The 27021-nt window shown below is 39.3% G+C and overlaps 1 protein-coding gene across 1 annotated transcript in view; it reads right to left on the reverse strand.

Annotated features, from left to right (window-relative positions):
• Positions 1 to 27021, reverse strand: part of MICAL3 (microtubule associated monooxygenase, calponin and LIM domain containing 3) — a 166521-nt gene that overhangs the window by 65737 nt on the left and 73763 nt on the right. The window contains exons 17-25 of the mRNA XM_075505378.1: positions 26123 to 26215; positions 20526 to 20621; positions 18267 to 18323; positions 16282 to 16386; positions 13643 to 13750; positions 10895 to 11002; positions 10036 to 10222; positions 6964 to 7052; positions 5754 to 5841 (exon numbers count right to left, since the gene is read on the reverse strand). Of these exons, the coding sequence (XP_075361493.1) occupies positions 5754 to 5841; positions 6964 to 7052; positions 10036 to 10222; positions 10895 to 11002; positions 13643 to 13750; positions 16282 to 16386; positions 18267 to 18323; positions 20526 to 20621; positions 26123 to 26215 (931 nt within the window). The remainder of the gene's footprint in view (positions 1 to 5753; positions 5842 to 6963; positions 7053 to 10035; positions 10223 to 10894; positions 11003 to 13642; positions 13751 to 16281; positions 16387 to 18266; positions 18324 to 20525; positions 20622 to 26122; positions 26216 to 27021) is intronic.

Genomic DNA, 27021 nt, shown 5'->3' on the forward strand with positions numbered 1-27021 from the left:
TTCAGAATATACACATACAAACAATAAACAAATATTCCAGTGGCACAAGTCTACAGGTCTGAAAGCTAGAGAGAAAGGTGGAATCGGGAGCCCAGTTACTCCCAAGAAGAAGTGTTCTTAGCAGGATCCAGCCATGAGCACAAACTCAGCACATCGCTGTTTTGTATAGCCTTCCTCGGTCCCCAAAACTTTTTTCAGGATTTTTCAGTGAAAGTCTGCAGGTCAGCTGCATCTCCACTCTCTAGAACAAATAACTTTTCCATCATGCCTTTGCCTTTCCAAATTTTCTGGGCTTCAAATTGCTGGTCCTTTAGCATTCTCCTTTCCTTTACGCCAAAGCCACGCAAATCCTGATAAGAACACTGACAAGGAACATGATGGACTGGGAACAGTCAAGCACTTATCCTAACAGAGATTCCTGGCTTGCTATTAAGCGATGATTCACTGGGCACTGAACCTTGGTCCTAATCAGGCAACTCACACACTCTCCTCAGCTTCCAAAAATACAGGGTCTGGTTCTTAAGTTTATATTTTAAATGTTCCAGCAGAGAGAAATAAATCTTGCATCGGATCTCTTTGGAGTTGTATGAAACCCCATAAAAGGGCTCAGGATCATGTGCCATGTCCTGCAAAACACACCACCACGGCTCCTCCAAACAGAACAGACAACATTCAAGGCACAGTAGTAGAGGAATTATCTTTCCTCCCAATTTGGTGGTGCATCCTGAAATATGTACCTTTTTTTTTTTTTTTTTTTTGGGGGGGGGTGGGGGGTGAGGTGGGTGGGGTGGGGGCAGGGGGGGCATACAGATGTGTTTGTAAATGCACAGTTCGGTGGTTTAAAATGAACGCACCACAAACAGAACACGTCACAGAATTAGTTTGCTGCTATCTTCTGTAATTTAATGTTTAAAACAGGCCAAATTAAAACAAGAACAAAAACCAAATGTGAATAATACTGAAAAGAAGTGACCAAGTGGAGGATTTCATGAAGATATGTTTGTTTGCACAAGCAAACAGCATTGTTTTGAGCTGAATTATTTTCACAAGGCATGTTCAATGTATACAGAACCGTAAAGAGGCAATGTTTATGAACAAGAAGCTTAGTTATATACAGAAATACATATAAAATGTATTCGTACTTCGTTAGATACAGAAGTAGAATTGTGTGCAAATAATATTGGATGCATTCATAAAGATTTATTAAAATTATACAGACAGTTAAGATCCTTTTGAAAATGTGGCTCAGATAATTTACTTTAAAGGACATGCCATTTAGATGAAGCAGCCATCCTTCTCTAGCTCTCCAAGTCAGCAAAAGAACTGCCTCATGTAAAGTCCAGGTTTGCTTGCTATTTACAACAGGTTACTTGTTTAAGTGTCTACTGTGAAGGGCTTTGCTCAGAACTTTGCTCCCTGAAAACACTTAAGGCACATCCAATAGGAGGATTTTTAACTTTTCATATTACGTACCTATATCATATACACTACATATTTTTGTGATCTTAAGGCAGGAGACCTAGTGCCTCTACTTGATATTGCATTTTTCAGTTTTGCATACTATGGCTTGTATTTGGCTTCTTAAATTTTCACAGGTCAAGTAACTACTGCAAAGATCTCATGACTTGCCTTTTATCGCTGTATATTTTGAAGTATGAGTTTCCCTAGCAGGTCTTTCCTTTACCAACTCCCTATTGCTGATAGGGACAGAAACGTATTGCTGTGAGAACACAAGCCTGAAATGGGAAACATCTTACAACAAAACATCACCGGCTAAAGTCACCCCAAGGAGCATCATCAAAAAGCAATAGGGGTAAAGACTGTTCCAAGTCCATCTGTCAAGAAAGAGCTGAAAGGTCAGAAATATGTTCTTACAGACCTTTAGAACAAACAGAAAAACAGCATTTGCATTAAAAGCACATTAAAACCATATAAAGTACTGTAAATAATATTCAAAAAAATTCAAGACACAGCAGTTACAGATTATTAAAGGGAGAGACAGTTGAAAAGCAAAGTATTTTTTTTTCTTGGCAATAGCAGCAATTTTGGCACAAAGGCAAATGCAGAAGATAGAGAAAAACAGGCAGACAGGGTACAGAGAAAGGTTACAGAATCTACGACAAGCATGCCACAGTTCAGCAGGACCAAAAGCACAGTAACAGTTTTCCCCGACTTCCCTTCCCTGGAGAGAATGGCATCAATCACTCAAAAGCTTGTTGCCACCTCCCAAACTGAAGGGTTGATCTATATTGCAAGAGCCAGTTTGACCATAACCTCCCTGGGAATATCCCTTGTAACCACCACATAAGATGCCACGCAGGCTCTCTGGCAAACCAGGCAAAACCTTTGCAAGAAGGGTGATTCTGGTCGACTGCTAAAAAAACCTCAACTTGCTTATCACAGATTGTGCCCTGCAGCTATCGTCACCACAATACAAGGGACAGAGAAAATATGTTAAATGCCAGCTAAGACTGTGGCCACCCAGTGAGGGACTGACATCTTTAGCAAAGTTAATACATGCCAATCAGATTAGTAACACATCACAAGTGCTTGTTGTGACCAACCTTACGCCAGATGACCAAACCTTCTGAATGTTATTTTGTGGTTGAATATATTTTAAGCATTACGCTGGCTAAAAAAGAAGAGGCTAGATTTGGTGGCACAGCAAGAGAGGCAGTGAGTGTAAGGGGAGAACCCATGCAATTTACATCCACTTGGGATCCATCGCAACTAAAAAGCAGGCCTTGCACCAGTCACCATAAAGCTCACTGAACAAGCACTTTGCTAACTCAGGGCTGAATTTAACTCAGAGGTATAAAATTTAAGAACAGTGGGGGTTTTGTCTTGTATATTCTCTAATTAATGTTTCTGCTGTACACCTTCCTTTTGCCTTCTAAGCTATCTTTACATCTCCATCAAATATCAAACCTGTGCATTTCACACTTTTTTTTTTACTTAATCATTTTAGAGGTAACTTACACTCCACATAAAGATCTACCTCACTACTGAGGATTGGCTCAGACTTCAGGGTCTGAAATTGCTATTGCTAAATTTCATTTGGTGGCACTTGCCTTAAAGGAGGTCAAACATTTTTAGATGTATGACCTGTATTAGGTGAATCTACCAGATGGGTGAAGCGGAGCCTTGGAAACAGAGCTCTGTCTCTATCTCCATTTCAGACAGGTTTTTGCTCAAGGTATTTGTCTAATCTACAGAGAAAGCAGAATGCCTATAGTCTCTTAAACAGTTTAATAAATTGCAAGAAAGCACATACACAGATAGTTCAAAGTCAGGAGTTATACTGAGATGTAATCTTATAGACTCCTTTTGATTATTCAGGAATAATATGCTATTTACCCGCTGTATTATCAAGCTTGGTAATTCAAAAGGGTTTGTTTTGTTTTGTTTTGTTCAAACCATATGTAACTGTAAACACATCACAGGTTTCCTATCCTACCTATCCAGCAAGAACAGCAGCTAAAGGTAGGTACCTACAGGACATGACTGTTACACTAACAGAGAACTGACCTGCCTTTAATGACACTGTGGCTTGCTTTTAAAGTACATTGCATTTAGCCTCCTCCCGCTTCTTAACCATTGTTAAGCCAGTAGTTTTAAGATATACTTAGAACCTACTTCACAAAGAAAACGAAATCGCAGCCACTAATGGCATTTTTCTAGCAGAAAGGGAGAGAACAGCAGAGGCACTGCTCACTCTTCTACCATTAAATGTACTTCTGTCATGCACACACAAGAATGCACCACAATACACTGCCTTAAAGATGACCTAGCTTGACCCAGCTAAGCTGAGTATGTTCTAACGTACTTTGGGCACTGCAAGAGGCAAAGCTTTAAAAGGTCCAAAAGCTTTAAAAATGATGCTACAGTTATACACTGCTTTAGAAAAGCAGAAAGCAAACAGAAAGAGTCCTAGATTTCAAGTTTTGCCATTTGATAAAATGGTGTCTGTTCTGTTTTACTCCTCTGAAAATACTACAGTTCTGCTACAGGATTGTGCCACCACTATGTCAGGAGAGATGGAAACATCTGATTTATAGCTGATTTATATCTAATTTATAGAAGTTTATAGCAAAACATGGCCTATTGCTTGCTCTACTTAGTGTTCACTTAGATGCTATTTACTGAATGCTCATTTATAAAAGTGAGTAATTAAATTCAATCAGTTGGAAGGACTAAATCAGAGGAAAGAGACTTTGTCAGCCATTGCTTTGATAAACTAATTGATATATATAGCTAAACTCTCCTTCTTCCACTTCTCATCACCAATAGCTTCACTCCATAAACCACCTTATTCTCACATCAGATGCACTATGCTCCAAGAAATACTTTTTTGCATTCATCTTAACGAATATGCTCCAGCTAAAAAAAAAAAATATCTTCACTTTTAGAGAAAGCAACTTTAAGTCTATCCAGTTGCACAAAAAAAGCTGTAGTTATCCCATCTGTCCACAGCATTTTGCAAATGTCATTCTTCCATACCTTTTCCCTTTCCTCCATTTTGCCATGTGGAAATTCCACACAAACAAAAGAGGAAACCGTGAAAGTAACTACACTTCAAGAATCAACTGCATGCACTAAGAATAAATTTCTGTTGGACTGCATTCAGTTACAAATCTTAGAAACACTTGTAAGAATACTACATAAAGTCAAACAAAAGCATGAATTTTATTTGCCTGCATGTTGTAAAGGTCTTTTCTCAACTAGCACTGCAAAAACATTCTTTCCTCAAAGTGTTGCTCTAAGTATGTTCTCTCTAAAAGCAGCTGACTTAGTTTATCCATAGTGTTCTGGAACAAATACTAGGACATCACTAAGCGAGCACTTAGGGGCTGGGCAAACGAGCAGTTGTAGCACAGACACTTCTCCCATGTTAGAAGGAATTAGAATTTCAAGTTAAAAGGCAAAACTACTTCACAGTAAGACACACACATTCACCACCCCATTCCCAAAGCCATGACTAGGAGCAGCACAGATTCTGGCAGTAAGGGAAGAGCACCATGACCTGCCAGCCAGCACCATGAAATTCAAGGGGTTTAAGGAATCCAATCCCAGTAACTGTCAGAGACACCCAGAATTCCAAAAGAGGCACAATCCAGAGATAATGGGATCTTTCCCATTCAAGTACCAGATTAATGAAGAGAAGCTTGGGAGAACAAGAAACCACACCCAGAATTCAGGCAAACACAGAAATCCAGTTTGAGAGTTATTCCAGTGCATCAGAAGAACTTTTAACTTCACTAACACTGAACTGCATACATTACAGACCAGGGCTCTTTATCTGGGCCCACTCAGAGGAGACCCTCAACTGAGCATCTGTGTTTTCCTGGAATTCTTTCAGATAATGTCCTTGAAAGGACCGAGAACATCTAGGCCCCAAAGCCACAGTGCAACATAATATATTGAGACTTTCACGTAACGCACGAAATTCACACGGCACCCCAAAATCACACAAATTACACAGCTCATAAAGTTGGGTCACATTAATTCTTACTGGTCAGCAGGCTGCCCACAGAATTCCCCTAGGATCTGCACAAGAACTTCTGACTGGACATAGAGAAAGGGAACCCCAAAAGCCATCAGCTGACACATGAAAAAGGAGTCCAAAGGGTTCTGGGCTACCTGGTGCCCGATCGAGGAAACTGTGCTTTGCAGGCGCTGGCTTGCCACCCTAACTCTGCCAAAGAGGCTGAGAGAGTACTGCACCACCCTGCTAAAGAAGGAAGCGGAGCTACCTGGGGCCCTCTCTGCTGAGGCGGAGATGGTGTTTGCCCGTCCACTTCCATCGCTTGCCATGGCGTCCTGCAGGGGTCCTTTGGTGTCCTGTAAGAATGTGGGGGAAATTAAATTCATATTAAAATTGAAAATGCCTCAGCAATACTCTTTTTTTTTATGTGAGGCTATATATGCTGAACACGTTGAACTAGGAAGACATCTCTCTCGCAATTAAGATACCCCTTAATCATCACATAAGGCAAGGTCTGAACTAAGTATATTCCTTCTCAATTTATGGCTTTATTAAAGCTCTGAAAAACAAGCTGGATATCCAAGAAAGTCAAAGTAGTAAGATCCCTGAAGTCTGCTCATCTGGGAAATAAAACAAGTACCATTTTTAGTCTTTATTTTTGGCAGGAAGTATGGCACAAATATTGGGACGGATCCCTTATCCTTCCAAAAAGGAGGAGTACAGCTTCAGCTTGTACTAATAAAACCTGAGAAACAGGCAGAAAGACAAGCACCACCACTACCACAAAGGAAAATATAATTTAAGGGGGAAGGACAGTTTGTAGCATGCAAGCTTAACAGAACTTGTTAAGAGACTACCATATAGTTTGCTCAGACAGAGTATGCAAAAATACTGAAAAGGGTGTTGAGGAGACAAATTAAGTGCCTTGGATTGTAATGACAAAAGCTGGGAGACTTTTCTGTACAGTGGGTCTTGATCCTGTATTTAAAGCACAAATGCTTCCATTACGATAATATAGGAAAAGGGATATCCTTTCTTTCCACGCAGGTTCCCATTAACACACTGAAAACCTTCAGAAATGAAGGCAGGTCTTCTTCATAGCCTACGCAAGTGGGGTAGAACTTCATGTTTCAAAAGGAAATGCAAATAATTTGTTTCATCTTAAGAAAAACCATGGCGAAACAAAGCAAAACCAAAACTGGTAACACAATTCATTTAGTCTCTGTATGGCCTGAATAAGTATTTCAGCTGACAAGAAAACAAATCAAAATCCTAAAGAACCATGAAAAGAGAAGTGGTAATGAAAGGAACTGCTTTTAAATAAATTTTATAGAACTGCAAGATCTCATGACATAAAAAAGCAACTTGATGCACTCTGAATTTTTCTACTTTCTGAAAAAAAACCAGCATATTTACTTTTTCAATGTTAAGAATCAAAACCTATTAACATGACATGTTAGATGAAAATAATGAGTTACCTTTCCTGACAGAGGACCCACTGCTGGCCTCTTCCTTTGAGCATAACCAGAGAGTCGATAACAGTAGTGAGGCTTACAGTAGAATTTACCTGCAGATAAAACACAAATGATGCTCAGCAATGAGAGCACAGCAGTTTAGCACAACATAAATGTCCATCTCACTGCAACTTATTTTCTGCTGCCATTTCCCTTTGCTCCATCTAGCTTATTCACTATACATGGAGGAAAACACTATCTGAAGTTTTAACTCCAGCCCTCCTCTCCCCCCCTCCTAGCCAGCCTCCTTTCCATTGGGTGCCTGACAGCCATTTAGCTTAAAATCCTATCAAACACCAAAGCAAAGCTGTGAGGCTTTTGTGGTATCACATGCTAACAATGCGGCAGTGTGTGAGGAACAAAGAAATCATCACATGAAAAGCTGGCAGAAGCACTTTTGGAAAAAGCAAGAATGAATACAACCAGCAGAGGAAAGTGGGAGAGGACAGTGTTAACTCCCAAAGAACCGTCTCTAAAAATGCACAGTGGCTACTTGTGGAAAGGACAATCAACCAATGATTCATTTTCACAATTAAGACCTTTTGTGATACTGGTTTAGTAACACCCCAGAAGTCTACATGAGTTTTCACTGGTATCTGAACACTGTCAGGAAGCCAAGGCAGTACTAGTAATACCATAATACAAATAATAGGAATGGCAGCAAATGGATGGCACATAATTATCTTCCAGTGTACCGTTGTCAGTGTATCCTGCTTGGTATACGCAGCCCATAGCATCCCCTACTGCTATCCTATTCCTACAACTTTGCTAATGCATTTCAAACCTATGTTCCGTCCTTTGCTCCTTCCTCTAGTTTCTCTGGGCTGGTATTTGCACAATGCTTTGTTTTATGATGGAAAAATGACAAACCCTATCTCTCAAGAAGTCTCTGCTGAAATAAAACATTTCTTAATATTTACTCTTTCCAAAAACTGCTCTTTCAAACTGAGCAACAATAGAAAAGCTCTTACATAAAAATTCTCAGACTTTGAAGCCTAAAACCAGACACTGACTGCAGAGCACTGCAGAATGCACATCAGTGCAAACAGCTAGATGAATAGCAACAATACGCGTATAGCTTTGTTATTTTTTTCTCTCAAAGAAAACCCAGAATGAAATGTAAGCTAAATTTTCACAATTATTAGATTAGATGGGATACCACATATTTCTGTTTGGCCATATCTGCTTCATATACATACACAACTGTTAGGCATGTAGTATCATTTCAGAATCAATGCTTTAAGTGTGCTGAAACTCACACTTAAGTGTGCTGAGTTTTGCGTTTGCTTCATTGAGAACTATCTGGCCGTAAGTGCATACATAAGCTTGCTGGCAGAGGGAATCACTAATCTGGTGGCAAAAACTGTTTCAGCCCATACAGCTTACAGAGGAGCTCAGTCTGTTATTGCTAATCATATAATCAGATATTCAGTTATTTGTGAATGTTCAAAATAACAGCAGTGCTCAAAAAATGCTTTTTCCCCAACTTTGGTTAGTGATGAAGCTTTTACTTTGAGATGTTGATTTCAAAATTATCATTGGCCCCTTTAAACTCGCATGCCAAGTCTGATGACCTTCCAGCCAAGTAATAATGGGTTTTCTATTCCTTACTGGGGGATGGGTTTGATGGTTCTAAGTTTCCTCAACTCTTCGTGACTGAGCAAGTCTATTACTTGAAGTCATTATATAATGCATCATCAATACAATTTTGGTTCTTTTTGCCCCTTAGGCCTAGATGGTGTTTCCATGGCCATTATTCTACCCAGTAGATGCAAAAAGATTCTTCCTACCTACACATAGTAGATACCTATCAATTTTGTAACATTTCAGTCTGCAGTAGAATATTCTGGAGTTTCATCCTGTGGAATATCAGTTTATAATTTTTACTTCATCTTTGCCTCAATGAATAGGGAAAACTATTGGTACTAACACTTTTCTCCTCTTATTTTGGTTTTCTACACCATCATGTGTCTAGTAGAATCCTTTCCACCTAACCTCTCACTAGTTTTACATCATTTTGCACATATTTTCCTATTGAGATAGGAGTAAAGGTAAATGGCAAAAATGAAGGCATACCTGCTGATATAAATAAAGGTTTATCTGAGATACTTTCTCATAATTTTTCTTCAGAAAATGTGAAACTTCTGTCAATCACTACTCAAGCAAAGAATGCAACACATGGCTACTCTTAGAAGGACATTACTTTTGACAAGTGATGTGCGATTTGAAATTATTACTTTCATTATGCCCACTTTGTTGATAAATTGAGTTTCATCTGCTGCCATCTTGTCTGGTTTCTCAGATTTGTTAGGTATATCTGAAGCTTTCCTTAATTCTTAGCATGTTAGATTCTGTTAACTGAGTCATCAGCAAGTTTTGTAATCATATTCCTTCCTCCTCAGTCTATCAGATACAGAAAACAAGAGTCATTACTGAATCTTCAGTAACTACTTCAACAACACTTTCTCTCTATATAGAACATTGACTTACCTCTACTCAACTTCCATGTTCCATTTTTCGCTATATAAACAGAACTTAGTCTATAATGAGCTATTATCACAGCCCCTGATTATAAAGTTCCTGTTTTAGTACATCTAAAATAAACATAAAGAGTTGTGATGTCTTCAAGAAGAAAAAGCTGACTTCATTTGTCTCCAGCGTGTTATTTTCTCTTAAGTGGTATTAAACACTAAGGAGTTTCCTCATTCGACAGTACTGAAATGAGAGTAAAGGGTCTAGCCTTCAAACTCAGCCTCCAAACCCTTTTGAAGCCCCCAACTACTATTTGTTTTTTGCATTCTAGCAGCTGTTATTATGTTAAATTAATTCCTAACAGCTCAGTTATTTTGCTGTCAGCATGACCTGGCCACAAGAAATCCATATAGTTTCATCAGTTTGAGAGATGGTGTCTTTGGAATGGAAGTTACTCTCTTCCCTAACTCACCAAATAATTTTTAAGCAAAGAAAGAACTGAAGTCACTAGACAGACTTCCAGGACAGTTAAGAGAATTCTGACAAAAAGGCAATTTCTCTTACCATCTTCAATATCATAGGCGTAAGATGACAAGCGCAGGGTTGTTGCACAGTATTCACACTTGAAGCAACTGCGGTGGAAGAACTTGCCTTCAGCACTCAGCCTTTCCATCACATAGACTCGCTTGCGGCAGAAGTAACAGACATCACTGCCTCCCAGGTTTTGGGGGAACTCCTTTTTGAGCGAGCCCTAGACAGAAATAGGCATGGCTAAATTTGTGTGTGTCCAGCCTTACCAGCATTGCACGGTCATATTTCCTCTTCATTTATGCAGATACAGGAGCATCTGGACACTGCAGTTTTTCACACATGGATGCTGCAGTTCTTGGACACAATTCACATGTTTAATCAGGACACCAAAAACTAACCTTATTGTCCAGGGAAGAAGGTCCTAGGATGCCATGCCTACATATGTCAGGAGTAAAATAAGCTCTGGATGGAAGAGCAGACACCGGTACTATTAATGATGACCTTGAAATAAATGACTGAAGGAGGCATATGATGGAGAGCCAAAACCATTAGAAATCCCTCCAACAGCAGTTCCTAGACCTGCAGTATCAAAATCAGTATCTCCTCCAGAAAACAATAATGCAGAAGTAGCTCCAGTGGTTCAAACACATCTTCATAAATATGACAAGCAGTTTCTCAAATGTTTATGCACAACTCTTGGCCACTGAGATTAGATTAAAACATTTTGCAAGGAAAATGAGGACAAGAGTGAGGGCGGATGGAGAAAGGGAAATGAAGTCTTTCACAAAGCCATGACAGATTCCATCAGTGGTAGTAACAACTGGACACTCACAATACTTCAGATCTACAGCACATCTAATCACAAACACGCATCATCTGTACATCGTCTTACCAGTTCCTTCTTGTCTAGAAGGGTTTTGGGTTGCTCTTTCCTTTGAAGCTGATTGGCTATCTGCTCAGCCAATGAGCTCACTCCGCCTGTGTACATCTTTATATACTTCTACCAGAGGGATGGAATAAAACAATAGGGCAGTGAGAAAAGAAAAAAAAAATCAAATTAAAAAAATGACTAAAATGATAACAGGTTAGGTGGTGAAAAGGTGCAGAGAGGTCAAATCATGCCAAGACAGTGGACAATATGAAGTGACAAGTAGTAATAGCAAAGCTAGTGTCATCAGAAATCACCAGTACAGTCCAGGATCAACTCCTGCATTTTGCATTCTCTAAGTGCTCTAGAAATACTATGATGATGAAGAAAGCAGATCTTATTTTCGCTTGTGGGGTATTTTGCACCTGGAAACCTGAGCATAGACACTTCTTAAAGACGAGGCCAAATATAGGTTAAGATTTTAGGTTCCAGGTAAAATTGGCATCTGAAACAAAGATCTTTTAGAAGACTTGTTACATAGTCTAATGCAACATGCTGATCACAACAGCATATTTATATGCTTAGCAACTGGAAAGAATTGATTTACAGAGCATTCACAGAGCAGGGAGAAATCCTTAACTAAGGCACTCACAGTGATTCAAAAACATCAATTCTTCCAATGCTAAAAATACATAGAGGTTTATATGAAAACAGATGCAAGAGCCTCATCCAATGCATTAAAGCCATACCTGCCTACATCTGGAACATATACTTGTTCAGCTGTGAACATGGCTTTATGACTAGGCTTTTCTCCGTCATGGGTATTGACTGACTCCATTAACTTTGGATATCTAAAAACCCTCCAGTATTCCAAGAAATCTAGGCATGTTGGCTGTTACCTTAGATGGTACAAAATGAGTGTTTGCAAGCCAAGTTCAGTCACTGCAGGAGCAGAGGAAGTGTTTTTCACAGGAAATACAACCGTTGGCAATAATTACATGGTTAAGAAAATTACGTGGTTACATCCCTGTTAGCTCAATCACACTGCAAACACCATGTATTTGACTCAGAGCAGCAAGGAGCACGCCAAGCAATCTTCCTTTTCCAGACTAAGAAGCAGCATGAATGTTTCTAGCTGGAGTTTCCTCAGCAAATGAAGGATCATCAGAGAGACACTCCAGCTTCTGGCAAGTGTAAAATGCCAAGGATAACAGTATTCTGAAGGAAAGGACTAAAGTTGTATCTCAAAATGCCCTTTACTCATATAGCAGAACTTGTTTGAAGCACAGTAGTTATTTCCCACAACTAATAAAACAGCATAAATTTCATACGTGTGGTTATTAGCCTTTTAAGAACATTTAAGACCTTCACATGTTCAGACATGAGAACAGCAGGAAGCATCACAAAAACTGAAATTCACCACAGAATGGGTGGTACTTTGGGGAAAAAGGTTTTGAAAGTGGAGTGCTCAGCCATCAGAGATTACTGTCGCTATCACTGAAGTCCTAATTCCTTAAGCTCTGTGCCACTGCAGTAATGAGGGTTTATTTCTACACAGAAAGAACTTCAACCTGTCTACTGATTCCACCCCAAAATGCAGAGCACTCAGAGTATTTATATATGCAAGAAATAACACATGATTTGTCTTTCAAAATTTTCCAGGTTCCATATTCTTCCTCAGCTAATGTGTGCACACACATGTGCAGAGTTGCCTTTTAATGTCATACATCATAACTTGTCAAATACTAAATTTAAAATGCTGCCCACTGGAAAAATTTTCTTCCTTTCATTCAACGATGATCTTCAACTGGCAACCATAATCACTTGGCCAAGAGTTTTTCATTTTCCTCTAAAAGACCAGAAATCTTTGAGGCTTTTAAAATTTTCTTAAAAGATAGTTCAAGCTTTTCCATGGGAAAAGTTTTCTTTTAGCTGCACCAGATTTCCACTGAACAAGTTTTGATTTGAAACCTTCATCCAACCTTAATTGCAGATGCTCCAGGATCTTTAAATTTCTACCAGCATATATGAAGTTCCATGCTTAAAAAGTGATTATGCTAATCTTAATTCACAATACCTTGGACTATTTGGTGTGGGAAATTTAGCTGCTGAATTTTTGATTTGAGGTTCTGGGTTTCTGATTTGTTTTGCTTTTTTCCTGTACATCACATCTGGCCTAATACTGGGTCTTAAATGAAGCATTTCATCTTTCCTCCTGTGGGCAAAAGCCTTCAAGATATACAACATTCTGCAACATTTTCAAGAGCAGGCAAAGAACCCACTCCAGCTTAGGTCAAATCAAGTTCCTCGTGTTTATGTATGACAGCTGCAACTAGTACAAATTCTCAGTGATTTTTCAGAAACCCAAAGTACTTTTTCTGTCACGCTGTCCATTAAGCATATATGCAAAAACACATTCTGTAGTTTGGCCCAAGATCTCAACAAAAGCAGCAAGCAAAACAAGAAAGCTTTACTGCAAAGCCAGAAAGACTACCAGTGCTCAAAAAAACTGATTTGAGAGTGAGATGTACCACAAGCTTTTCATTTACACCAAACGTTAAATACATTTAGTTTCAAACTGCTTTATGGCTGACAATAACCAAGCTATGCTACAGGTTGCCTCTGGCTTCTCATTTGTGCATGAATATGCACAGACATTGCATTCTGCAGGTGAAGCATTGCAAGCCTAGCCATCTCTTGTGGTGTGTCCTTGGCTGGTGGGACTGGGGTGCAGCAAGCGAACACAGCTGAGAATGCTCAGGCTAATGCTACCTGTCGAAGAGAGTCAGATGAAGGTGAAGAAGGGCGATTAGAAGAACGGAGGCTAAGGGAGAGCTCCCACTGGTCAACAAAGAATCGGCGAGACGGTTCAGTCTCAGGCTAAAAAATAAAATAAAAATCAAAACAATCACACATGGCTACAGAGGCAAGAGAAAATAAAAAAAACTCAGGCCCTTCTGCCCACCGTAAAAAAAAAATTCTTAAAGACTCTTGTAGGAAAACTTGGAGAAAAATGTCCAGTGTATCTTCACTTTCTCCCTAGTGAGGCAGAGTAAGTTATTCTTAATTTGCTCTTTATTAGGTCTTAAGTTATTTAGGACCATTTGGAAGCAGTTACCTACTTCCACAGATGTCCAACCTCCTGTAACCCAACCGACTAAGCCACTGGCAAAGATCCCAAATCAATTTCCTCTGCTCCTCTTGTATCTCCCATTGTTCTGTATTATTGGCCCAAGGCACTAAGATTGTATTTCAGGCCATGTGAGACCTCTTCTATATTTTAACTATATAAACCAAAAGCCTGCTCTCCTTGCGGATGGAAGAGAACAAAATTAACTTGTATGCATTGCCAGTAATTAGCAGCAAATTTCCAACCTAAAATTTACTGTAAGCAGACTGGAAATATCACACTAAAAAGAATGAAACAATATAAAACAATCTGCTGTTCCTGTTTACCAAATGGCAAACAATAAATCCCAAACTGAGAATCTGCATCCTTCTGAAACTGGTTCCTCACAGGAGAACCCAAAATTTTGTCTTCCAAATCTCATTATCTCTATGGCTCATTATGCCTATCTCCCAAGAAATACTTCACATAAAAAGGAAAAAAACAATAGATGGAAGTATCAGACAAACAGTGCTGGCAGAAACTGTGCATTCCTAGCAATTATAATCTGGAAATAAAAATTATGCAAATTTCAAATATTTGACCCTCTTTTACAAGAAAATTATGTTTTCCATTATAAAAAGGTAAAATAAATGTCATGTAGCTGCATGACCCATGAAAATAGCTATTTCTAGCCACTTAGAATAGCCTAGCCTCAAGATTAAATCTACTGGACAAAATGCAAAATAGCTTGGCTTTCACAATTTCCCCAATCTAAAGAAATAACTGTTTACTTTATACACAGATTTTTCTGTACTTAAGGTCATCAACATTTAATCAAATTTCTTTTCTGAAAATGTCTGTCTTCGCTAAGATTTCTTTCTCTTACTACTCTATTTTTCTTGTTTTCTTCCCTTAAATCCCACATCATAATCTATCATTGCCTCCAGTGTTCCAACATCTGTTTCCTCTTTTTCCTCTCTGCCCTACCCACTTTATCCTTTCCTCTACTTTGTGTTCTCTGTCTCCCCTTTATTTTCTCTCCTTCTTAATTCTGCACTATACAGAAATTAGATAGTTCCAAAAATAATTTCTATCTTTCCATTGTAATGCTGTTCATCTTTTCCACCCTCAAAAGGAGCTTAAAAGCACTAGAGAGCAACACAAAAGGTAGGAGCAAGATGTTTTGGTCTAGATGTTCATTTCTGTATCATCATTTCAATTGAGTAAGGAAATGCATGTGAGCATGCTGTCCTTGGATCATGCCTGAGATCTTCAGTTGTGTCACCCATTAACAAATGGATGTTAATATGTTAAAATTAGTCTTCTTACCCAGTCTTTCATGGTTTCTTCTATGTCCCCAAATTCTATCTCAAATCCAGCCAAAGGTTCACTCTTCTTCCTCGAGAACAGCTTTCCTGACTTTAATTAACAGCAAAGACAGCATCCCCAAAAGAACAGCAATGGAAAGTGACCTAAATGTTATAAATTTCCTTTTGACATGGCTTTGAAAAGTTATGCCCACCACCAAAAATTCTGGGACTGTTTATACTCCAGCCCAAGAGGAGAGCTTGATTTTGGATGGTTAACTCAAAACAGTAAGTTATGAAAAAAATCACTTATGTAGATGGTGTTTTCCAAAAGCACTCTCCAGTTTGCCAAATGCTGTTGAAGATAACTGAAAACAGAGATAGGAGCAAGCAACTAGAAACTAAAGAAACCACCGTTCAAACTGGCATGCTCCCATATGCCAAAGACGACACCCTGGAGAGAAAATTAAGCACAAAACCAAACCAAAACAAATGCGTACACTGGAATCAAAGAAAACCTGCACGGGCTGCCAACTCTACCGTTGGAAATAAGTATACAGGAAATATGGACACAAAAGTAGTACTTCAGAGCCAGGAATTATGCTTGGAAAAAGCAAATGTTCTTGCTTCCAGAAGCAAGTAAAATTTGTGAGCAACTGACTGGTAAATGACCACTGTGAGATGACTTGATCTGGAGTGCAGCTGGTATTCAGCATGTACTTTGAAGCTTGGAGGCTGTTTTTTACCTTGTTGTTTATATTGTGTTTTGAGAAACAGAAACATTGTCATTCATCAAACAAGGAGACAGTTAAGAACTGGCAAGTAGGATAAAAATACTACACAAAATAGATCTGACCGTGTCTTTTTAACCACATGACTGTACAGCAATGGTCATCGTATTTTGGTGAATTTTTCTATCCCTCAGACCCCAGATGTCACCGGTACCCAGAATCCCACACTGATACAGGACACCAGATAGGTAGGGCTGTAGTCACCTGATGCCTCACTGCAGGTCTGGACTCCAGGAGGGCAGCCAGCTGACATGCCCTTTGCTCAACATTCTCAGGCACTTGGTCATCAGAAAATAAACGAGGAGATCTCTGTGAGATGAGGAAGGAGGGAGGAAGTAAACAAACCAGCAAAAAAAAGCCCCAAAAGGAATAGACACCAAAATGCCAGACAAAAGCTATGAAATTCACATGCAGAACAGTAAGAGGAGCTCCCATGTGAAGACTGTTTATATTTCCAATAAATGGAAATTATTTATTTCCAATGTCTACTGTTCTAACAAAGTGCTCTGGTTTGACCCTCAAGGCCAAGAAAAAACAGTTGAATTAGTCATTCTCAACTCTCCTACCTAGGACTGCTGCAGCCAAAACCAAACAAGCGTGTGGCCTTTCTCTGGCATTACCATCAAAAAAAAAAAAAAAAAAAAAAAAAAAGAGTGGCTTTATCATGCGCAAAGGAGCTTACTTGCCAGCTTATTTCACCATAGTTCTCGATTCTCAAGGATTTCCTTTATGTATCTAAACCTGCACATACTTGTGTTTCTCATATTTTGTGCACAGAAACATTTTTTTTAGGGTAATGTACTTCAGTTCTCATAAAGAATGAGTTTGTCTCCACTGGTATATGAAAAGTGAATGCTGTACTTACCAAAGAGAGGATATTTAATGAGACTGGCTGGCTGAAACAAAGCACAGCAAAATCAAACTGCCACAGAAGCTGCCAGTTTTACTTCTGCAACTTCACTGCCCTAACTTGTTCTTGCTGCACTGCCATGTCAACACATCCCAGCCACAATATTTGACACCTCTGCTATTCTGGTCGTTCGTACCAATCTTCTTAGACTGTTGTGTGGTGTACTTAGTGACATGGAAAAAAGACCTGGTTCGTGGCCTGCTGTACAGGACAGGAGTATCACCTGCAATATCACACAGCCTTCAGCTAATTTGTTTGTAGAGTTCAAAAATAAACGGGCCAGGAACTAGAAACATGTGCATGAAGAAACCTCAGGCTTGATTGTCAAGAATGCCAGGGTGCCACTAGCTATTGCTAACTGTCCTCCAAAGCAGAACACCAAATTGGGTTCCCACCCAATTTACGAGAAACACTTTTCCCATTCAGATGCATTAATAATACTCTCTACTTTGAGCTGCTTTCAGTTCCACCTACTCCTTCCTACTAGATCATTTTCACTAAAACTAGGGCCTATTATAAAGTTGTGGGCTTCTGTGTCACTGCAGACACACGCTTATTCATTTTCTATTGCCTGTCAGAAAACATTCAGCCCACAAGAGTCTTTTGTTAGAACACATTCTGAAAGTTGCCACCGTTTTATAGCTGGCTACCACTTACGACTTAATTCATTCAAAGCCTTTACTGGAATGTCAATTAATTTGTCAATATGAATTCAAATCAACCAGTTCTTCTGAGTGCCTATCTTTTCTTTTCCCATGCTTCTGTATAATACTGAGCCGTTCAGACAGACCGTTGAATATTTCATTGTGAAGAAGGCTTCAAAGTCTCTATGCTAAATAATGCCTCATCATTTTTCCTTTTACTTTGGCCTGTAGGAGGCAGGATGGAATGCCAGTTGTTTAACCATCCAGAAAGCAAGCAGTGGAAACAATGCAACCATGTTCGCATGAATTAGCACAAAACATAACTCTTCTTGTTCTGCTACAGCCACAGCATACTTCAATAAAGAGGTGTAAGAGAAAAAGAATGGGAAGAGCTTAAGTACTAGATCTACAGCAAATAAAAGCGTATAGCAAACTGTTGATGAAGGCTTGTTATGCATTTATGTGGGTATCACACAGAAATAATCACTCCTCATTGACCCTCAGCAGTTCCAGCGTGTTAACAGCAGCATTAGGATAAGTGTGTTTCACTACCCAGTACATTTGCTCTCTGTATTACACACATCCACTACAGCCTTGTGTCATCAGCATCCATGCCATTTGTTCATGCTCTTTACCCTTTCCTGTCTGGGACTCTGCTCCCCGGGATAGTCGGCACCAGGTTCCCTGTTTCTCTGCAGGCAAAAATTATGAGCTTAATAACAACCACAGACCAGCTTCCTAGTCAAAACACACTTCATCTGATTTTTCTTACAATGCAGGCAGAGAAGAGGCCATAATGACAGCAGAACAGTTTATTAAGAAGAATATTCTAAAACTGGTAATAACAACTTGGATCCTGTAGGGAAAATTTTAAAAAACAGTCCGTATATATCCATATTAGGTCAGTAAACCACAATATAGTACCATGATGTAATGAAATTAGTATGATAAAGATGGTAAGACACTCAATATAACCCATACTGTGATGTTAGATCAAAGGAAGAAAATGGGAAGTTTAAAAGAAGTGGCAGAATGAATGCATTAGAAGCGTGGAGGTACAGGTTTTAAAAGACATCAGTGTAACAAGGATATAGATCCATCTGACTCGCTATGAGACCTGGGCCAAGAGAATTTCAGGAAAAGAAATCATTCCTAAGGAAAACAGAATGTCACCAAAAGCACAGCCCTCTCAATTGAGTCCAACAGATCAGTTCTGTAGCACAGTAGGTAAAAATATCTCAGAGTTAAAAGGAGGAAGCCAAGATTTTTTTTTATTATTTGTTTGAGCAAGAAGACATGAAAAAAAAGTTTCCTACAGGATACAACATAGAAAATGGTCAAAGTACACTTGGGCCCAGCAGTAGCTGGATCTCCTGACTGAACTAGGCAACCAAAAAGACACAGGACAAACAAACACTTGGAGAAGCTAGGGAGGGAAATGACAGACACTACGGGGTCCTTAGTGACCAAAAGCCAATATGGACAATGAATCCCATGCCACAGGTTAAAAAGTAAAAATCAGCATTTAATTGCCTTAGTTTGTCTATCTGTAAGCTTGGCAAAAAACATCCTTCTCTCATAAAATGTATCTGTCAAAATTTTCAAAGGATGTTGACAAGAGGAAGGCAGCTAGCTAGCACATCATCTGGTAATTTTACACTCAATTCAGTTTAAATGTGGGTTTTGCTAATAAAAAGGGCTTTCCCCACCCATTCTACCTCAATGTCCATTCCTGTATCCTTTCTTGCACCATGCTGTCCACAGTGTGCCAGAAAACTAACCACTTTTTTGTTAGGACAGTTTTAAATCAGATCTGTAAGCAGACCTGACCTAACTTGCAGATGCAGATGCCAGAGAGGCAGCAGAGAACGTGTGCTCCAGAGGCTGACAATAATTAGACCAGATTAAATGTAACATGTAACAACACTCTGAGAAGTCACAGCAATAAGGCTAGTCAAACTTTATGTCCAAGAATAAGTCTTGTATACTCTGCTAAAAGGTAACACGCCTTTACAGAGTTTATAGGCATACAAGTGTTCAGCAAAGAAGCATTTTCCACCTATGGGGAAAGTAATTTGTACAATTCCTATTTAAAGTTATGGGAGGTCTATGGAACTGCAGCTGTCTTTTCATCCCCTCAAGGTTAGTTCAGGACTAATCAGGGAGGAGTGGAATTTATTACTGCAGTACGGAAATGAAACAAAAATTTTAAAAAGATACAACTCAAAGAAGCACGATGACCATGTACAATAAGACACAAATATTAAAGGATTTCAGGTAATATTTAACTAGAAGGACAACAAACACATGTGCACAAAAATCTGAATGCACATTTACACACTCTGTTCAGAACAGCTCTCTGCTCCAAATTCAAACTCAGACAGACTGAACACAAACTCTTGTGAGACAAAGGCTTGGGTGGGGGGGGAAACAGAAAGACCACATTGGACATGTGCAGGCCACTACAACACTCTAAAAAGGCACTTCATACAAGTAATCCTGAAAGAGTTTCTTGAATACAAGGGCAAATTTTCATTCACACTTGTTTAAATGAAAAGTGGAGATGGGGGGGGGGGGGGGAAGAAGGCATTTTCTTTCCCTGCACTACTCCAAACATCTAATTTCTATTTTGCTGCAACTCAAAATGGGAAAAGGCTACTGTAATTACAAATTACCCTGCAGTAAAATCTTGGAGTCTCCAGTGCATCAGCTAATCATCACAATCACACTTCTGGTGAGCTAGCGCCAACCTGTGTTTCTAATCTACGAGGGTGAAGAAGCCCTATCACTGTCTGAAAAAAGAAAATTGGAAATGCATTTGTAAATGGGATATCCAGTAACTGATCTACAAGCAGTAGTGAAGAGAGAGGGACAGAGCATGCAGAGGGAATCACCTGCTGCCTGGGATACGGTGGAGAGGAAGGTGGAGTGGAAGAAGAGAGCATGATCACTTTTTTGGGGCAGGTCCGAGAACGTTCCTTATTCCTCAGCTTTTTTTAAAACAGAAGAAGAAAAAAAAATCATAATAATGGTAGAAAGAGAAAACATTACCATTGACTTTGGTGAGACAGGCCAGAACACATGAACTGAGAGACCATGATCCTAAGGTCACACCTCTCACGCATTTCCTAAAGCCATATTTTATCTGAAGCTGTAAGACCGAAGTTTTTCACCCACAGCCACACAATCACATGTCCATTTGACAGATACTTCTAGGGACAGCCAACATGTACTTATATCAATCATCAGTTGATTTTCTGACTCAAGGTCTTAGAATCAGTGAAACGTACAGCTTGGAACTCTCCATAGCACAGTTGGGCTGCTCTCTTTGCTTCATGAAAAATTACTTATTGCTATGCCTTGCAATGTTTAAAGATATCCATATCCTGTTGACCTAATTACTCTTGCTTGCAGTTCATTAGCAATACAACTCAAGTCACAGTGTTCTGTACCTTCAGATCCCTCCTCTTTAGCTTACAGATACTAAACCATCTCAGGCAAGGTAAACTGTACTCTGCCATTCTACTAGAAAAGAAATACAGCTGTTTTATAGCTAAAATGTAGCCATATCTAATAGTCTAAATATTACACAATGCACATACATGTCCTCATTTTAATATGCTAGAAAACATGCCTTTCTAGTTCTGTGCCTCCTCACTATGTACAGTCTTTTCTCAACCACTTCTTGATTATTAATACATCTTCTGCTTGCCTTTTCCTTTGAGTTCTCACCAGAGCATATCTGGAAATGCTTGCACTGCAAAAAAAAAAATGCTGTGTATCCAAAGCCACTGTTAGATAGCCTCCAAAGAAACAGCATGCTGTTTAAAGATATTACAGATGCTGCTTACTGCCCTTACAGCTGAGCTGGCACTAACATCTGTTTGGGTGTTCTCTTCCCTTTCAGAAAAAAAAAAAAAAGAAAAAGAAAAAAACAAAACAAAACAAAACAAAAAACCAAAAACACCACCACCCAACCACCCAACTCTTCTAATTCAAACAGATGCTACAAGCAGCTTAATGTAAAGCACATGACTTTGCACTGAAGTGGATGAGGAACATTTATATGCTGTTTCAAAAGGCTCAGCTGTGAAGTCACTAATTTCTAGCTGAAAGAGTGATAACATTTTTAACCACTACAGCTGTTCATGGACTTTCATCTGACCATGGCCGAGTTTGCATTTCAAATTTCAACATTTTCACAAACTTGTGTATTTTTCCATAGCAGATCTCAGAATATAACATTGTACAGGTATATGAACTACATGTTCAGTCCTCCAGTAGGATGTATTTCTGAGCATGCAAAGACAAAGATGGCTATAGGAAAGAGGAAAGATATATCAGCAGATTTAAATAAGAAATTAAGTAAGCAAAACAACATTTGCAGAAATCATTGGTATAAGTTCTCTTCTGTTAAGATTTCAGCCCCTGCTGACTGTGGTCATCTCAGTTAGTCATTACATATCTTCAAAAAACACAGTTCCAACAGAATTACTGAAAAGAGTTTGTACTGATGCACCTTTATCACACTTCAGGGGACCATCTCAAAAGAACAAGCATCAGAACTCCAGAGGCAGGAGAGATTTGCACCAAAAGACGTGATCTCTATCTCACAAGCGTCTTTGCAAACATCAGTTATTTAAGCTTATGTATCACACACATACCTTGTTGCTGTTGGGAGACCTATGAAACTATGGCAGAAAACTGCTGAAGGCCATAAGATGAGAGTCTGGAAAGCCAGGATAAAATTCAGTTTAAAAGGCTCGTCTCCCATACCATACCCAAACAGATCATCTTCTGGATAGACCACATGGCTTTTCATGGCTTCATGATCCTTGATGAGATGCTCTTTCCCCAAAGCAGCCAAAATGGCTTGGAAAGCAATAGAACACACCATGGAAGACGTTTTTATACGAGTAGGCGTTCATTTGAGGAGATTAACCACCACACCATGAAACACAATCCAGTTATTTTAGGAGATATTACCATCACATAAAAAAATCACACACATTTCCAATGTGCACATACACTTAACAGTATCTTCACGCATTACTAGCTGCTGCTGAGGTGCTCATAATAGCAGAAACCCAATTTTGACTACACAGATCAACATTCTCAAAGTGTAGCTCAATAAAGCAAACTTTGTAATCCAACTCACGAGGAAAATGCAGGCCACACAGAATGCTGCGAGCAGCAGATTGGTGAGGTTTTTAACCTGCTTGATCTTTTGAAGGTTTTCCCTTTCCACAAGAAAGAGGTAGCATTAAAGGTCTTGTGATGAAAGTAAAAACTGCTTGAGAATAGATTCTGCCAGAATTTCACTCTTTATAGGAATCCTGTCGTAGCAAGCCACCCCTACCCCACCTGTACAACAGACACAGAGACAGTCTGCCTTACAAACTCATTGAAACTGCTGGCCTCGTAACTCTTAACTCCAGGGCAAAGCAAGATTCTAGACTTAAACTGATAAGCAAGTACAGCTAAGGAAGTCCATCTGACAGACACTGGTAGGCAATAGCCCAAGACAGATATAAATTTTCCATCAAAACTGGGGGTCCAACCCAGACCACATCCTTTGCAACTGTGTAGTTTCTCCCCTGCAACCACTCTTATGCTTTTGCAGTATACTTTCCTCTTCCATGCAGTTTCCAAGATGCAGGACCAAACCTATCAAACACAAGACACAAAACTTCCCTTCTCCCCAAGACCCCTGAGGATCTCAACTTCATTATGCCTACTGACAAAAACATTAGACAACTTGTGGTTTCCCCGAATAACACATCACCACTTTGTCCCCTTAGGAACTGCTTTGCTCTTCTTCAAAGGACTCTTCAGTAGAAGGTATTTGCTATGTGATGTATCTTATATGCAGTCACTGACAGAAGTTTCTGCTCATAAACTCTGACACCTGTGCCAAACAAGACAACCCTTTCCCTATAGCTTCATGAACAGCTCTTTCCAGTAAACATACATCCTCCCTAAAGAGCTTGTTAGGAGCAATACTAATCCTTTACAGTATCTCCAGTAACATGTACTGGTAACCTGCACCAACTCCACTGTTGGTAATCTGTGGCCCAGGAAATAGCTTTGTAGCTAGACTGCCCAGTGTCACAGTAGAAAGCCATTTCAGTACCGTAGTAACACACAGTCTCACAGCTGTCAGATTCTGCGTGGCTAAGCAACCAGAATTAGGAATCCCAGCAGCCAGCTGAAGCACTGCTTCAGCAACAACTTCCTGCAGGATAGATTTCTGTCCAAGCTTGGCAAAGCTGGCTGCTTGGCTCAGAGGATGACTTCCTGCCTCAGCTGATCTCTGATCAGTCAAGAATAAATGATTCTATATACTCCCATAGCTTTTGAATGAAGACAACTGATGTTCTTCATTTCCCCAGGCAAGTAATAAGGAACCTTTGGAATATGGACCGTATCAATTGTTTCTTTGATCCTACTGTATCCTGCAGATTTTGTATCCTTGAGACCCAGTTTTATTATTCTCCATTTCAATTGTCAGATGAAAAGCATTGCAAAATCCAGCATGAAACCTGGACCCAAGAACCAACCATCTTCTGTTGACGCAGTAAAGCCTCTCAAGGAAAGATCATCTCCAGCTGTAATCTTGAGAGGGAAATCATCCACACAAGGCAATCAATGTCAGTATTGAATAAAACAATGTAAGTCCTCTGGAAGTACAATTGTTACAGAAAAATTTTTCAAAGATCTGCCCTATATTGCTGCCTATATGAAGATGCTATCAATGCTGAGGGAGACCAGAAGGATTTTTTTTCTCCCCCCCCTTTTTTTTTTTAATTGTGTAGTGCAAGCAAAAACAAGAATAAAAACAACAACAAACTGCTCTCTGGTGAGGAGAAAATCCTCATCATGAAAGCAGGAAACAAAAGTTTGTCCTTTTTTTGATCAATTACAAAAGGATGACAATAAGAACTTTTGTGTTTCACCATAAAGGCTTAATTATAAAGCCTTCGTAAAGTTTCAATAGCAGGTTCAAACACAAATCTCAAGGCTGCAGGGATGTGATCTTCTCCAAGTGCTAAAACACAAATCTTCATCCTTCTGAACAGAGATAAACTGGACTGCATTGTTTGTCTTCCTTTTTTTTTGTGGGGTAACATAAGCAGTGCTCATCAACTGACTTAATATTGTACAGCCATATTATGCTCTTCTGCATCAGTTCTTTGGGTTCTTCCCCTTTACCTGGGAAGTATTCTTAAAAAATGAAATTTGCCTTAATCATGGATGATGTGTATCTACCTGAAGGTGCTCGTTAGCCTATAAATAAGATTTTTATGAGACAGCATGTAGAAGAAAAAACACTGAATCAGGAAACCTAAACATAATGTTGACATATTTTTAAGACTCTCTTGACAGTCCTACTGACAAGAATTCCCCTGGTTTAGGTCTTCTTTCTTGGAGAGAAATCTAGATCATGGCAATGGTCATGACATGCAGCACTAATTGTGTTGAATGCCTTGAACACCAAGTTCAACATGAATCCATAAACATGCAGAACAGTGAATTTTCAAACTAGTGTCATCTTCTTCCTCTTGACTCCAAAGTATGCTCTGATTAAACTGCAACCAGAAAGAAGCAGATGTTTCTCCAAATTATGACTTCCAGAAAAATGTATCTCAGCACTCTCAGAAACGCGAGGAGACCATTTGCACAGGGAAACAGTGGAAGCAGAGGAAGCCAGTGAGATAAGTATGCCTATCTGCCTGAAAAGATCGTCTGTCACAAGCCTTGCTTTTGAAAGTGCATTGCTGAAAGAAAAACACTGGCAATGACACGGGGCCAAAACACACGAGAGAAACTAAGATCTGATATCTGCTGATTTTTCTGCTGTTGATCCCTTTTCTGCCCCCCTCTGTGGCAGAAAAACAAATATTTACTTAATTCACAGTAATACAGGAATCTGCAATGCAATGAATGTGAGAAGTTGGCAAGGACAGCTACGTTTGTCATAGAGAAAAGGAAACTACAGTAAAGTCTCCTGTAACCGCAGAACACATAAGATTTCACATGTAAGTAGCAAAACTGATAATCAATTTTACTATTTATACCAAGGAAGAGCTTTGATATCATAGATGGCGTGACACCTTTAACCTCATTGGTTGCGATAATTGCTTACATATTTTCAATTTTTTTTCTAACAGAAAAATCTAGAAATACTTCAGATGACAAAATGTCTTCACTAGGTTGCATCTGTTGGCAAGGTTTCTGCTAAAACATCCACTGAAAGCCTGGGAAGTTGAAACTAGCATAAGAGGGCAGGAAAAATTTGATTAAGTACTTCTGAAACATTAAACCATGCATCATTACCAAAGGCAGATGTTGATTTTATTCATTAAAAGTTAAATTATTTAAAATAATGGACTCACACAAGGTGCTAGAAAAGGACTGGTTTAAAAAACAGGACAGTGATAGCTGGTGTTGGGTGCAGGCAATGCATTGTATTCATAATCAGTTTCTTTACCTGTTTCCACTGGGGTATGGGAGCAAGACGGCCCTGCTCTCGTCTGCTGGATGGTTGGTTGTGAACACGTTCTTGATAAGGCAGGACGGGTTGCTGCATGCAGGTTGTAGGGAAAGTGGGTTGGTACCAAGGAGGAGAGATAAAATAGTAAAGGAAACTCAAAGAAAGCCAAAGGAATGGGATACAGAATAAGACAGACAAACATTTAAGAAAAAAAATAGGGTAGGGGAGAATTCATTTAGCAAGTAAAATATAAAAAGGGAAAAAACATCCAAAAATGGGAAACTACATATGTTTTTGGACCTTCCCTTTATTTTCACTGTTCCTTCAAATCAGCCTGGTTATTCAAGCCAATATGTAGTGGCTGAGGAAACATTTGATTGTTAAAGAGCAGGATAAACATCACCATTTTGAGATTATATTATACTACTAACACTGGTGGTGCAGTGTAGCATAGACATACTTGAGCTAGCTTTAAAGTAGCTAGGTCAGGTCCCACTCACAATCTGGCCACGGCAGCACAGAGCTTGGCACAAGCTATGAAGACAGACTACGCAGCAGAGCAAGAACTCAGGCACTTAAACCATACTGAGCCTTATACTGCTGACGCTGCACTGCTAGCAGTAGCTTGAAGTGACTCAATCTAACTTCAGACAACTACCCTGCAGCTGCAGTAGTTCAGATACCATCCTGAATAACCAGCAGTCATCAGGAAGCCTCTCTTGGAATGACACAAATATCCCAATTGCAAAGAAACTCCCAGGCATTTATCTGCTGCACTTATACACACATATAAAACTTAATCACAGTTCACAAGAACAGACAGACATAACCTGGCACGAAAAAGTTCAAATCAGAAATTAAATGATAGTTCTTAAACATTAGAAATGGGATGTTCC

This window comes from Mycteria americana, chromosome 1, assembly GCF_035582795.1.
Source record: "Mycteria americana isolate JAX WOST 10 ecotype Jacksonville Zoo and Gardens chromosome 1, USCA_MyAme_1.0, whole genome shotgun sequence".
NCBI lineage: Eukaryota > Metazoa > Chordata > Aves > Ciconiiformes > Ciconiidae > Mycteria > Mycteria americana.